This window comes from Paralichthys olivaceus, chromosome 15 (assembly GCF_024713975.1).
Source record: "Paralichthys olivaceus isolate ysfri-2021 chromosome 15, ASM2471397v2, whole genome shotgun sequence".
Taxonomy (NCBI): Eukaryota; Metazoa; Chordata; class Actinopteri; order Pleuronectiformes; family Paralichthyidae; genus Paralichthys; species Paralichthys olivaceus.
In genome coordinates this window covers 22,924,125-22,940,049 of record NC_091107.1, presented here as the reverse complement: position 1 = coordinate 22,940,049, position 15,925 = coordinate 22,924,125, and the positions used below count along the sequence as shown (strand labels likewise).

Here is a 15,925-nt window from a genome sequence, read left to right as displayed (position 1 = left end):
TTAAAATTTTTGACCATTTTATGTTTTTATTATAGTCAATAAGTGACGAGGAACAAATATCAAGAACTGGACACAAACCAAGGAAAATGTGAGCGGTTGTTCTGTTGACCCCGAGGTGTTAATATTTATTGAGATTAATGATTCTGCAAAAGAATGGGATTTGCAAATAAATTTCGCTTGGCAATTTGTTCCAAAATCTACACGGCAGTGAAGAAGTAGCATATAGCAACAAAAATAATGTATTAAAAGTATGTAGCATTGAGCCATTTATTTACTTCACACTGTATTTGAAACTCAAGAGAGAAACAAACATTCGATTGGTGGTCATACTAATTTTATTTTCCTGATGAGTGACCGCTAATGTTGTGCAAACAATGACTGTTTTGTCTCTGAGAAGTACAGGCAGAAGTAAAGTGATGTTGTACTTCAGATGAAGTGGTGTGGAGTGTTGAAGATGCAAAAAGTACACAGGACCCCCCACTAACCTTGACTCAGTTGCCTAAACTTAACCAAATCATAGAGCATCATTAGGTGGCAAATCAGAAAAGGCTGGGGATCAGATTATTTTGGTACAGACAGTTGAGTCCATTTGAAGGAGTATCAGCTCAACAGGTTCACTTTGGAATGCAGAATGCACAATCAACACAATTTGTATGAGGACTTGCTGTTTTACCATATTTTATGTCTGATGTTCTTTTGGTTTCATTTGCAGGTCAGTCAAAAGAGACCCACACACCAATTATTCTTTTGTTTCTTTACAGATGTATTTTGAAGCAGGGTCATCTGACGATCCAGCGATTCAAATCTTGATGAGAAAAGTTAATACAAATGTTTATATGGTGCCCAACAATTAAGCTTTCCAAGCAGCAATGGGTGATACAGTATGTGGAATTATGCTTCACTGGGTTTCCCCACTTAGCCTGCATACAATAGGTTTACTACCTGAGAAGGCTGAGAAAGCTATGAAAATAATAATAATAAAGCAAAGGGCTTAATTCATTAATTAAGTTTATGCATTAATGTGGCTGTTTAGAGGGGTTTCTGATATTATGTACCACGCTGCTATTAAGCACAGTTACCTGTTTGATCATTTTAATGATGATTTTTCAATGCAAGTAAGAAGTTGCTTCTTATTTTGTTTGATTGAAGAACTGAGGTCACTGTCATCGCCCTGTTTTCATTGAGTGAATGAGAAAATTCATACTGCATCTTTACTTAGAAACTGAACAAGTATAAGTGAAATATTTGCAATATGCACAATTGTACACAATTTGTAGATTTCAGTAACACATCATCAGTTAAAGAGCATATATGGGGCATGTTATATACTGTACAACTGCTTGGAATCAGACTGTAAACAAAGAAAACTTTACCTCTACATTGCATAAAATACTTGAACTGGGTGAACTGCAGGTGGAACAGACCAATCAGCTATAGACTCACAAGACTACCCCCACCCCCAGAATGTAGAAATGTTAATAAATTAAATTCCAATTATTCTTGTTATATATATAATTTTAAGTTATATTTTATTCAAGCTAAACATTCAACCCTGATGCTGGCTGTTAGCTTACCTTTTTAGTATCATACAGCACTTTCCCTCATCTCTTAAGTTATATTTACTAACCACTGTTCTTATTTTTTCAGCCTCTAAGCAGGAAGAGCATTCACCAGAAGATTATACACGATCATGATGTACTGTAAGCCATGTAATTGATCTTTTACCTGCAACTGTACAGCCGAGGTATAAGTTAAGAATGTCCTCACTTTGTGGGTTCAAACTGCATGACAAATGATCCCCTGCAGGTCGAGGCTGGGCCTGCCATGTGGTTCATACACAGAGCACAGAACAACATATAAAACGTCCTGCTTTACTTCTACTCTACTTGTACAGATCTCTTAACGTTAATCTAAATTCAAACTTTAAACATTTAGCCTGTTCTCTCGTGAAGTGACTACTTGTTTTCTGCTTGCTTAACATTGTGTCTGCAGTGAGTTGGGTTCGGGCGCTCAGTTGAAGGCTGGGTTGCGGACTCCAGACAGGGTGCTGACAGGAGTGGTCTTGCCTTTGAGGAGTGTCAGGGAGAAGATGAAGAAACAAACGCTCATGACGCCCAAGATGATCACGCCTGAGATGAGGGCGCTCGTCACTGTGTTCATCTGAAACACTGGAGCTTTCAAATGGGCTGAAGCAGTACAAGCACAAACAAACAATCATATTTCTACCACATTCTCTTAAACCTTGAATGTCCTGCACAGAAATAGTTATTGATGATGCTGTATTTCTCTGTCCTGTCTATTTGATGGCTTGTTTTTCTTGGTCCTGAGAAAACTGCACAACCTTTATATAATGCTGGGATGTTTCCAGCTCTGCCACAGTATTGTGGACCAGAAGGTCAGCAGCTCAAATCCCAGCCCATGCTGAAGCGTCAAGATGCTGACTCTTGGTTCATACTGCACTTAATTGCACTTGCGTTTCTCACACTGCTCTTGGCCTCTCTGCCAGTGTGAATGCAACAGTTTTTAGGGTAGTTTTCAACAGTCATTGCATTCAAATAATTGCAGTAGTGTTATGTAGGCTAGCAGAATAACTTGAAGTTGAGTTAATAAAGCAGACTGAGGGTAAAACAACACTTCTTCTGTAACTTCTGCCAAGAAATCAATACAGCAGCAAAACATGTGTGAGATTTTCCTTCAGTTTGAAGTCTTTTGCTATTTTTTTATGGTTCTCTTTCATATCAGTGAATATTGTCATCAAACACAACTGACAGAATGTAAAGGCTTACCCAGTTGAGAGTTGTTGGTTGGTGTTTCATCTGTTAACAAAAAGGTAAAGGGCATTTGAGGGTAACAGCAACACATTGTATTCAGTACAGTCCAAGTACATGAGTCAACAGGATACCTTCAGGCGCCCTTAACTAGGTCACCACGATATGTTTTCAGTTTGACGCACTTAGGCACCTTATGTCCTATCAATGCAGTTTTTTACAGCCTGAGGAACTGTTAGTAATCACAACAACAAAAAATTGTATAGTTGAATTACAAAAGCTGATTATAAACTGTAGTTGTGTTTTACTGTATGTTTCATACAGTGTTTGGGGGCTAAGATTGTCCTGACACTACCAAAAGGCTTTTGAAAATGTCAGGAGGAGGGAAACTCTGAGGAGAAGGATTAGCAGAGGAGGATGAGGAGTGTTATCAAACTGTACCAATCCGAGTGATTATTGGCCCGGCAGTCAGAACAGCATTTCCAGATGCTGTGTTAGATTCCTTTCCCTCGGAGATGTCTCGTTTTTTCCTGCTGCCACAAATCTGTGGAAAAAATGGATATGGTTGCAGAATGAAGTCTCCCCTGATGTATTCCACTTTCTCATGATGAGGCATTCAGGGGACACATGATCTGCATAGTTAATATGACCCCTTAATGTTGCCTTTATACATAAATGAAACTTGATATGTGACTGCTTTGACTTTAAAATAGCAAACACTTAGTGTCTTGTGATTTGAATCACTATTTTAGACCGCTATACATATTATCCTCAATTTGTCTTACTTCATAAATTATTCATATTTGATGATTCATTGGAAAAAAATGAGATGGGGATGAAGGAAGAGCACAGTGTCTTCACGGAGCATATTGGTTGAATATAACCTTATTACTTATTGTATTATGCTACTGCTCTGACCTGCCTATGTTTATAGATTACAGACTTCAGCTTCAGGTAGAAGGAATAATAACATCTGACCAAATTTTTGCTTTGTGTAAGTAAATGCATAATCAATAAATAATACTATAAAGTTAATATAAAAAGATGTGTTAATATTTTTTTTGATTGTAAAATAATTTCCATTTCTGTAATAAATATTTGTCCCAGCTGGTAATTGATCTAGTGTGACCATCAGTGTCAGGAGAAGTGTTCAGTCAGTGATTCTAATCCAGCACACCATTTGTTAAATTCAGTGGATATTTCCTCATGGTCTGCGATCTCTCCATTGTGTGTGTGCTGATAAAAAGCTGTGTTCCCACACACAGCCCTCGCTCTGTAACTGGGAAACAATGTGGTCTTTACTGAGCCATTCCAGCCAATCAGGGAAGCATTTGTGCTCCATCAACATCAGAAATATGAACAGAACATGCATCAGTGTGACCAAACCTACCTAAAATGACAGAAACCATCTTTAAGAATATTTATTTAACGTGCACTTTGATTTATTTGTAGTTTACAGTTTCACATACTGTTCATTTAATTTATAAGAAATCATCATATTTAACACAACAATGTGTTATGTGGTAGCCCTGCAATTGTCAAATAAATTCTAGTCTAGTAGTTGACTAGATGTGTGCAGTAAAGTACAAGCACCTCAAAACTGAATGTACTAGGTTACTCTCCACCCCTGATGGTATTTGCTTTAAGTAAATATTTAGAAGCTGATTATAGTTTAAATGTCTTCATCATGTTTCCCTCGTGAAATTATGTTGTAGATGGATTCAAGAGAGATACTGAAACATGTGTGTTAGATTTTACAGTAAAGTTTTGACATGTAAGTGCACAATGTGTTGTTCTCACTGGCATGAGCATCGGGCAGTCATCTGCTCGACACAGCTTGGTGACGCAGTGCAGGAAAACAGTAGACATCTTCTGGTTCTTGTGCTTTACAAAGCGGAATACTTCAAAGGCAAAGCGACCCATTTGGCTCTTCCCATTTTCAAAGACAGTGGTCTGAGGGTCTTTTTCACAGCTGGCCCAGGGAGAGAAAAACAAAGTATTATTAGATAGGAAAGTAAGACAAAGACCAGACTGACACAAATCAACTGTTTTCAAAATTGAGTTACCTAAAGAAAAGGTCATAGCGGAGGTCATCATTGGGGTTTCCAGAGGGCGTGGTGTAACAGTAGTCCATTAGAACGTTCCATCTAGTTCACATTACAGATCAGCAAACCCACAATTTAGGGACTTAAATGCATAAGTGATGTGGAGGTAAAGGGGAACTGAAACACATTGCTCACATCTTTGCAAGTGAAGAGCAGATTACCTACATTATGATCTTTGTGTTTTTAATAGATAGAAGTCATAGTGCAACATGGCTGTCTAGAAATTATGCTTGTTAAAGAAATGTATTTGTTGCCTAAATTGTGTTGTCTGAAAATGTTTCTTTAGGTGTGAGATGCAGTAACAGTGACTTCACTATTCAGACCTAAGTTTTGTTTTTAATGAACAAAACTGTCATTTTGCACATTAATCTATATGTCTCTCTCTTATTTTTAGCAAATTTATATGTATCATTTGGAAATACATCAATAAAACTGGAAAAAGTAAATATACCTGATATTTATAGTTTTTTTCAGTGATGGAAAAGGAGTATTAGGAAACTGGACCTAATATGAAGATAAATCATACACGTGGGATGTATGTGTATAATGAAAATTGGTTTTGTTGTGTTTTCTTTCCAACATGGCTTTTATTTTTGTTTGTTTGAGGGCCTGTGTTGTATTGCACCATCTGATTATCATACTGTCTCACTATTTGTGAGTTTTTAATAGACTTAAGCAGATTTCTTGAGATCAAATGGGAAAATGTATTAAATGAAGGTTGAAACATGTGTAAATCTTCAACATAACCAGGATAGCTCCCTCCAGTAATAAACAAACAACATGTCAAACCCTGAAAACCCAGGTTCAACCTCAAATTAACTCACTGACCACAAATCCTGCTTCTCAGTACAGACCTCAGGCTTCCAAATGGTTCTGTCATTAATTAAGTTTAAGTATCTGAAGCATTTATACATCATGCTGACATCAAAGATCAATCTCATTTGTTCCTGTTTTTTAGTCTTATTCAATAAATGAAAAATATTTTTCTTTTGATTTTACTGTGACCTGGCAGCACCTAGACACACTGCATGTCACTGGTGTTGTGATATCAGTAGTGTCCTCTGTTGAGGGCTCAGGTGTATTCTTGGTGTAGGGATCTTGGAACATGGCTAGATGTTACCTCTTGTCCAGGTTAGTGGCTTTCACAGCTGCAAACACCCGTGTCTTCAGGGTCAGTCCTGCCATGGGGATGGACAGCTGCTGGACGTACGAGGTGTCCTGCACCACAAAACCATTTCCATACTCATGTCACATTGCCTGTCACATTTGTTATTTGCTCTCAGTGATTGGTTTGATTTCACTACACTTGGTGAAGCCCAGCATATACTGTATATCATCTGGTTTCCATAGAATATCATGTACTACTGTTTGGCTCAAATTGGCAAGTTCCCATCTTGTACATGTACTTGTAATCATCAATCTCAGAAATAATTGTAATTACAGGTGTAAAAGGTGCAGATGAACTTTAAATAGCTGCAATAGTTCTTATACGCTATGTGAACTTACGTTGTAAAGCAGGAGATTCAACGTGCTGATGAAGGTACCATTGCTGTCCTTCACTGAGATTGCAGCTGCTGACCTTCAAAAAGATAAAAACATATTTTTAAGGTGATTCCAGTATTTTGGGTGACTCTAAAATAATCCTGAGCAGACTTTTCTTTACTTTCTGTGGTTCACGATAATAGAAAAGAGAACACATTTGCTCAAAGTAGTTCAATGGTTGACTCACTCACTGCATGTATATGCCATTGTATCTTCAACTTTGTGAGATGATTTAAAATAATGTTAAAATTTAAAAATTTAAATTTAGCCCTGCAGTATTTATCAGTCCTAAAAATATGATGTCATTTTTGAGGTGGGTTTGCTTCACACTGATGAAAACAAGATGAGAATGATTCACTCAGTTGGTTAGAGACATATTGATTTATTTTTCTAATACTATTCTGTATTAGTGTTGTTACTGAAAGCACTAAACTTACACCAAATACTCACGCCGATAACGTCAGATATTAGTACTAGTGTCTTTTGAATTAATTATACTGAATTAATTATAAATGTGTGTTAGTTATTGTTAGTTTCATGTTTTATAAAAGTTTCTCAAAAACCACAGCCTTATGTTTCCTGAAACGGTGCAACAAAATAAAACCTGACCAGTATAAATGTTTACCAAGGCTATCATTTTCAAGTTACAAACCAGTTGCAATGAACTGCATTATTATCTACAATTAATTGCTTTATATTGCTGTTTTTGTGCAATTGTCAAAATGCCCCTCAAAGACTTTGCCTTATCTCTAGATTTCCAAAAGTAAAGTCATCAACAAGTAGGCCTACTTTAATACTTCACGGCTTGCTGGCCCTCTGTAGCACGCCAACAGAGCAATTTCAAACTTCACAAAGGGTGAAAGTGTTTAGAGATGTGAGACTTACGAGGCCAGCTGTGTGTTGTTGACCAGGTATTCCAGTGGGTAACTGCAGCTAAACTTGTAGAGCAGACCCGGCAAGTAGCTGATGACAGTGGGAGGATCCGGTGTATCAATGTACCCTGATATGTTACCAATCTGCACCAGTGACAAGTTCCCGTAAGCATTGGGTCCTTGTGCTGTGGACACCTGCAGTGAAGAACATCAATGGGTGGGTAACACTCTTCCTACTGCCTCGCTAACTGACAACCATTAGCTTCCTGTAGGCAAAGGGGTTGATACCATCAGCCATACCACTGAGCACACTAATGCACCACACTAATCCCCAACTCAGACCCTTCTTATCTGAGAACAGACCCTCCAGGAAAAGTCCCACTGCATCCTGTTCATTCATGTAGTAAAGCATTGGTGAGAGGCAACTCGCTCAGCAGTGATTTACTTTAAACTGTTTCTGACAGGGCCTCAAGGATCCCACAGCAGCTCCTTCACTGAGATAAGGAGTGCTGGACTTCATTCTCATGCAGGATAAACACGGCCTGTAAGCATCAAAACATGGGGACTGTGAATCAGAAAGCTGGCTGAGGTGAAAAACACATCAGACACATTTTAGTTTTTTTTTAAATGTTCACATGTTCTGCCTAAATGAGTTAGCACACAAAATGTCATAAAGATAATTGCTGAGTAATCAAAAGCTGTGAGTTATATCATGACACTGTCTGCCTAAGTTTCTAATTCAAAAATAAAATATTATATATAATTAATAAATGTAATGAAAAAAAACCGTTATCCACTCTTTACAGTAAACCAGACTGTAGATGCAACAATTCCATTCACAGTTGATTCACAGTTTAAGAAACAAGTCTTATTTTTAATAACTGTCAGTTGTGCATTCCCTTCTGAGCTTCTGTTATTTGTTTTTAAAATATTAAATGGCCTGGCCCCAATACATCTCTGAGCTTCTCTTTTTCCCATTCCACCTCTGAAGGCTTTAGACCAGCTGCTGCTGGTTTGTCCCTTGGTTGAGACTAAGGGGTAAAGGAGATTTGAGATGTGTGACTTTGGCTACTTCAAAACTTTGGGGCATTTTACTTTATAAAATAAAGTAATCAAATCTTCCATTGACATGTTTAAATGTAAAATGAAGACCCACGTGTTTTCTTTGGGTTCCAACTGTCCTTAGTTGTTCTCCATTCCCCATTTTTAATTTAATGTTTTTTTCTTGTACGTCTCTGTATGTTTTTTTGGACTAAACTGACTAAAACACAGACTTAGTGGAAAATGTTCACCCTCAGGAAATACTAAAGCTAATAAGCTAATGTAGTAAAGTATGTTAATCTGTTGTCAACGAATAATGTATTTGTACAAACACATTATTTAAAACTTGAGCCACATCAAAATAGTGGGACACTACGTTATATGTATGAGAGAAAATAAGGAAAAGCAAAATGGGTCCCCTTATTGAAAGTTGTTTGTTGGTTTCATAATATTCCTGATAGATCTTATATACATTCATAACATATGTCCTGCTCACCAGTGAAATGATCAAAAGCAACTCCATCAACAGTATGCAGTTACCAGATAAGTAATATTGACAGTATGGGAATAATCCATACCATCTCTATTCTTACCACTAAGGCGTTTCCACAGGACTCCAGTGATGCCAGGCTGATACTAAAGATGACAACAGTAGGAAAGGTGTTGTTGTTGATGAATCCACGGCAGTGAGCATCTCCATGGCGACCATTGAGGGCCAGGTCAGTGTCAGTGTAGCCGGAGAAGAGGACAGGGCAGAAGTTGATTTTGAGAGTGATGGTCTGCACCCCACAGTAGACACTAATATCCCTCTCCGCTGCAACACACACACACAACACAGGCCCATACGGGTATATGAAAAGGGGACCAAAAGTTATTTTGTCATATAGATGAATGAATGATTTTTTCTGTTTAGAGAAGTGACTGGGCTAAGTTAGATTTTGTTCCTGGAATTAAGTTTTGAATCAGAATATATATTTAAAGGAATAAGGATAGTTATAGGATAACAGTCCAACCATTTGTTTTTTTTTTTACAGTCTAACCATTTATTTTATTTATTCATAAATCACAGTAGGTTATGAAATAATGTGTGGACACAATTTGTTTACCCTTTGGAATGAATACATAGTTTGATCAGAACATTCCCTTATGAAGATATTCCTGTAATACAATTTCTGAATAATTGTTTATAAGCATAAAGCTGTCAGTTCCTCACCAGGAAAGCGGCTGTGAAAGTTGGCGTCACAGTTGAATCCATTAAACTGAGCTCCAGCTGATAAGGCCTTACTAAAGAGTAAAATAATCAAATGTATATGTTCCATTTCAGCACCTGAAACAGAAGCATGACACGTAAGAAAACTGGTTTATGGAAAATATAACCTTTAAAGGTGGGAAAACAGAAAGTGAAATCCAGCATTTACTTAAATAATTTCAGTGAGAAAAACCCACAGTAGTCAGCTGTTAAGCCACAAATGTGCTAAAGTCACAGGGGAAAATTCTCTCAAAAGATTTCAGATCTTTATTATCCCCACTTAGAAAAATCAAAGCAGACAAATGTCGTTTTGAATCTGAATCACCAGCAGCTTTTGCATCAAAGTTCAAATAAATTATGTTGGATAACTACTGTTTTATAAAGTATAATGGAATATCTATGTGAGCACATCTCATTGTCGCTTGAAAAGCTCTTATCACATAATTGTTGTTGGGCAAAGATACAGAGTCTCTGAGGAAACAGTTAAATTAAAGGAGTAATTACACCATGTCTGGAGATTGTGTCTCTAGCTCAGACAGCAGATGCCGTTTGTTCTGACAGTTTAAGGTAAAAACAGTTGCTGGCAGTGACAGTACAAGAGAAAGAACCACTCACCCTGGTTCCTGGAAGCCAGCAAGTCAGCGGTACTCCATAAGCTTGGGACAGACGATGGAATGGTCCGCACAGCATCCCTACCGGACAACTAGAAACAGGACTCAGTTGCAGGGGGGAAAAAAGGATCCCACACATAAGAGATTCATTATTTGAACATGTCAACAAAAAAGGGCTGTCCAGAGTGAACATGGGAAAGTCCATCAAATCTGAATGTGTTATACAAATCCTTTCACGGTCGCAGAAACATGAGCAGGTTTTGAAGTTTCCCACTCATATCCTTTTGGCCCAATCTGGCTCTGTCACTGCTCACAAATGGTTTGACGCTGCATGAGGTCCAGTGGCAGTGGGGGGGGGAATTATCTTTTCATCGCTCCAGTGGCCCTTGCTTGCTGACTGAGCCATTCCTTTCTCCATGGGCCGGTCAGGGAGTACAGAGCCTACCAAATGGGCCCTTGGCCGCGGGAATCCACACTTTTCATGCTTTGTATGTAGCAGTCCTCAGTCAGCACAGCAGCAGGCAATCTGCTTGGTGGAGCTTCGAGCTGCTGCCGGCCTCCTACCTGATCCCCGATCTTTAATTTCTGGTCACAGAACTCCCACCACATGAAGAGAGCAAAGCAAAAGAAACCAGAGTTCATAGGGTTTCAAAAGAGCGCACTTCCCTTGTTGCCTCATCTTCCATATGAACAGTATATGCGATGGACTCGTTGTGGGAGCCAGACAGATGACACACAGGGATTCTGTATGAGATGGACACAACAGTATAGTTGCAGTTCCCTTAGTTCCCAGTTGAAAACAAAAGGTTCACTTGTTTCATTTGTCTCTTTTGACCGTTTGAAAACCCATCCTCATGCATTTTTCCTCTTCTTATCTTGATAAACTCAAAATAAATACACATTAGCTTCAGTAAAGGTTTGCCTCCATGTTAAAATCTCTCAGGAATCTGCCCTACAGTCTCGCTAAGATCACATCTTGTCTTAAAAATGACAAATATTTGATTAACTTCCTCAGTGTGCAGTTGATGAGATGCAATCCGTTCTTACCTTCTTTATCTGACTTGATTCAGAGTGGTCTTAGACCTTTATCGTCGTTGGCTTCATCAGTTCTCCAGACATTCAACAGTCACTATGATTGAATATCAAGTCCAGTGTTCAAGGTTGTTGAAGCATCGTTCATAATCCTCCGGTCTTTCAGTGTGTTTCTGTGTATACACCAAGCTGAAGCTGCCAATGTTAACAACTGAATCTCTTCCACTCTTTTCCTTCACTGCTTGGACTTTCACTTGGAGTGATGTCCACAAAATTGAGGGCTGGGGTATGGCAATGTCTTATTTCTAAGGACTTTGCTAATCCAGATAAATTGTAATTATGATGACTTTGGGCCAAAAACTGGAGATAGTACATTGCCTCACTGCATACTGATAGCATCTAGAGTGCCCCGTTCCTCAATTATCCACAACTCTTTTCATCGCTCTATATACACGATAGATAGACCCAACTGGTCTTATCACTTGGAGAGCATCTTAGTCCATAGAACACAGCAACCATAGAGACTAAAGACATCATTTTTGGCATTGACAGATTGGCATTGTCAAACCACAGAACTCAGGTTTATTTTACATTGACTTTGTTAAATCCTGAGTGCTCTTTGAAGACCACTGTTTATGACCAGTAATGTTATAGGATATCTGTTTATTCATGGGAATGATACAGTCACTTGAAAAAAGAATCAAAAGAATATATTGGGGTTACTAAACAATTTGTGGACAACTTGACCTAGCTAAAAGCTAGTCTCATCAGAATTATGGTTTTGCCATAGTCTGAAAATCAACAAGCAGCTATCAGTATTCTTTCCAGCAACAGAATGCAGAACCAGGTACAGGTTCTGCATTCTGTTGCAACACACAGCAACCTGTTATTACTCAGAGATTCTCTGGAGGAACATCATCATCACACTGATCCCTTGGTGGATGTATACCACTGGTACTTTCCTGGTAGTTGCCCAATTCATCTGCATCAGTGACAATCAGACAATTTATCTTTAAAACACAGATTTTAGGGTAAAATTCATATTAGAAGCAGGATCAACTTCTGTTCACCTATGCTGAACTCAGAGTGGATGTGCACTAAGATGGTCAAAGCTAGAAAAACAGAGAAGTCTATGTATTTGTTGTGTGATATAGAATGTTAGTGTATTGCAGTTAATGATCCATCTCTAATGTGTCACATGAAATGTGTGCATCCAAAGCCAGTTTAGTGCCTATGGTGAAACTGCTAGGCCTTACAGCTGCTGGAGAGAATCACTGAGAAATTAAGCCAGTTCACAGAACACAAAAAGCTCTATTCACAGTGTGTCCGAAAAACAGTAACAACACTAACCACTTCATTTTGCTGTGTAATTCAAGAGTTTGTTTATTGCACTAGCAGTAACACCCAGTTTGCACAGTGCCCAAGCACGACCAAAGACAACTTCCAAAAGCATTGGATTGAATTACATTAATTAAACTGGTGTTACTATTTGTGCACTTCTATGTGAAGTGTGTTTTGCATTGTTGTCCAATGCAACATTGTATGCCCCGTTAAAACACTTAAAGTTGGATAAGAATAGGTGGTAATACATTCAATACTATTTCTATTCAGTCAGGTTATTCTTTGTTTGCTGTTTGGTTCTATAGATTTGAACGAAACTGCAAGTGTTTTTCATGTTCTTAATGCATTTTGTGTTTTTCAAAATAAATTTTTTTCATCTTTGTTGTGTTTTAAATGGAGGTGCAAAGAAAACATAATAAAACATACAGAAGCTACCATTTTCAAATATTTAAGACATACAATATACGTAGATAAAATACTTCAGACCACAATTGGTGACATAAAGGGTCAAACGATTACTGAGAGGACAAGAGCACTTGTTGTATCTTGAACAGAATATGGGTTGGTGACATTTCATTTCATCTTCAACATTTTAAAGCATGAACTGCAGCTGGCCAGTTTCTGGGACAGCATATTAAGTGTGACAAACGAATGAATTACAGTCTCCTCTCTGTTCGCTGGTAGGAAACACAGTGACAGGAGTCTGTATTTCATCTGTATGTCCTGGTAACAAGAATGTTGAAAATGTTTTGCAAATAACCATGTGTCATATTAAGTAAGGACTTGTAATTCAGACCTGCAGGGAAATCTGGTAATTCACTGAAAAATGTCATGAATATTTATCATTGTGGGCCTCTTCTTCTGTTGAGGACTCATGCAAATCATTTGCTCTCGAAAAGCACTGATATATCTGGAATCCTTTACTGCAGAGGCTCATGGGTCCTTTTCAATATTTAACATATAAAGTATTTGCATATGTTAACCTGCCCTGCCTTTGCTGAGTGCTCATATGATATCATTTCATGAATCATAATCCTTAAATGTACAATCCTGTGTAACAAAATGGAGACACTGAAGCACTAACTGCATTAGCTGCAAGCAGCTGTCATCGTGCTGAGGACACTTTGATAAAATATCATATGTCTATCTTAACTGATGCGCAGAGTATTTGGTGATATTAAATTATTAATCCAGCGTTCCAGAGATCCCAGTGCCGGCCCCGTCAACTTCACTGTGTCTCTCAGGCTTATCTCTCTCTCTCTTATTCCTTCCGACTTTCTCTCTCCATCTCGCTCTGGCCAGAGAGTGCTCTTGTCTGTGCCCTTTCAAGCTCCCCCACATGCTTTTCTCTGTGATGAAGATGGACAAAAACCCACACAGGAGTCGGCTCACTGATGCACACCTTCACTCCATCTTGAGGGTTTCCACAGCACAGAACCTAACCCCAGACATTAATGAACACGCAGCCAAGACAGGAGGCCAAACATCTGGCTCTGGCACATGTACATAAAAGAAGAATGTAGCCTACCTAAATATGTCTTCTGTTTGCACTTTATCCAATATCCTGTCTGTCCTGTTTAATAAATTATGACCCTGTTTGGCCCTTGACATAGTCCCAGTTTTTAATGTTGGCCATCTCTGTGATTGACTTTGACACCACTGCTTTAAACAAAGACAAGGTTATAATTCCTTTTCCTCTGAAGTTGGCCTTGTCTCCAGGGAGAAGAGTTAACATCCAGCATCATAAGGCATGGGCTGAATTTTGAAAAGTGATAAACACCTTTACCATTTATTCATACGTTCATGGTTTTACCGCAAACTGCTGTGATGCTCACCACTGTGAGTTATATGAGAAGGTCAGAGGTCATCTCTGGTAAGGTACATACCAACGCTGTGTTTTCATTCATAAAGCCTTATTGTCTCCACTGCAGAGGTTTTCCACATCTGTAGTTGATTTCAAAGCTGATAACCATGACTGCACATCACAAGACTGTGTAACTTTTAAACTTCCTCTCATGACCTTTGAACTGAAACAGACTGGTTTCCAGTGACATGGACCCCAATGAACTGCAACAAATGCACATACACACTCAAACCTCTGAGGGACTTAAAAGCACTTTAATCAACCATTGAATGAATCAAACTTGGATTAAACAACTATGTAAATTAGTGATACTAGTATAAGGCATACTATTTTAATACTGGGTTGTTCTTTGTTTCATGGAGTCTACAAGATGTCACTATTCCTGTCATTGAGATACCTGATGTTCACAAAACCAGTTTGAGATGACTTCTACTGTATGACATGGTGAGTGGGGGTTGCAATTGAATGTATTAATATGGTAACTGTGGCTATATAGGGTTGAACATGCTCAGCGGTCATTTTTTTGACTCTACAGCTGCAGCCTCAGCAGAAATCCAGGTTCATCAGATCAGGCTACATGTTCCAGTCTTCAGCTCTCCAGAGTCTATGTCACTGCAGCCTCACAGTTCTGCTCTTGGCTGACAGGAGTGAACCCGAAGTGCTCTCTGCTGTTGTAGATCATCCACCTCAAGGCATGTTGTTCAAGTTCAGAAGCTTTTCTGTGTAAAGAGTTGTCTAAGTTACCGCCAGCTCCAACCAGTCTGACCATTCTCCTCTGATATGATTTTTTGCTCAATTCAGAGTAAAAAGTCTAGAGACCTATGTGTGTGAAATCCCTGGTAGATTCCCAGCAGTTTCAAAATCATTCAGCTCAACCTGACCCCAATAATCATGCAACTGTCAAAGTCGCTGAGATGGTTATTTGATATGAAGGATGTTTTTGGATTACACTGCTGCCATGACTAAGCACAGAAGTACCTAATAAAATGCTGGGGGAGTGTAAATCATCTACCAGGGTATAGAGTTTGATACCAAATCATTGTTTTGTCTCATAATCACCTTGTTTATTACTTATTTCTTAAATTATACATTTTCAACTGATTATGCATTCATATGGATAGCAAATAGATATTTAACTGAGCATTTTGTTTCCACTGTTGTCGAAGAAAGTGTGCAGTGAATGTGCTGAGTAATGAGTTATATTTCCTTGTCTGCATGCTGATTTTATGATAGTGGCTTTGTTAATACTGACCAAGACCTTTCAGTTGCTTTATTGAGTTGCACAACACATCCCTTTGCTGTGCATTGCATGGTCTTGTGTGAGGGGCAGTTCAGAAGGATTGTAATCCCATCTGTTTGTTTTTCTTTAATAGGATGATAATGTTAGTAGGTCAAATGACCTCACTGCTGGTGGAGATATACCATCTGCATAACGTCACAAAAGACAATGAATCATTTTATTTTTCAAAACTGGTTTTTGCTTCAGACTATGATAAAACG

At 38.5% G+C, this 15,925-nt stretch overlaps 1 protein-coding gene across 1 annotated transcript; it reads right to left on the bottom strand.

Annotated features, from left to right (window-relative positions):
• Nucleotides 1-343: 343 nt before the first annotated feature.
• On the bottom strand, nt 344-9,647 carry zpld1a (zona pellucida-like domain containing 1a). The gene is made up of 10 exons (XM_020085634.2): nt 9,542-9,647; nt 8,922-9,142; nt 7,301-7,482; nt 6,380-6,452; nt 5,994-6,091; nt 4,835-4,915; nt 4,569-4,740; nt 3,210-3,312; nt 2,787-2,816; nt 344-2,186 (listed from the first exon to the last, which is right to left on the bottom strand). The coding sequence occupies exons 1-10, from the start codon at nt 9,645-9,647 to the stop codon at nt 2,011-2,013; spliced, it is 1,242 nt and encodes a 413-aa protein (XP_019941193.1). The 3' UTR covers nt 344-2,010.
• Between the last annotated feature and the right edge of the window lie 6,278 nt (nt 9,648-15,925).

Coding starts and splice junctions, on each gene's coding strand:
- zpld1a (XM_020085634.2), bottom strand. CDS start 9,647: ATGGAACATATACATTTGATTATTTTACTCTTTAGTAAGGCCTTATCA. Junction 2,817..3,209: donor GCCAATAATCACTCGGATTG/GTACAGTTTGAT, acceptor TTTTGTTAACAG/ATGAAACACCAACCAACAAC. Junction 2,187..2,786: donor AACCAACAACTCTCAACTGG/GTAAGCCTTTAC, acceptor GTACTGCTTCAG/CCCATTTGAAAGCTCCAGTG.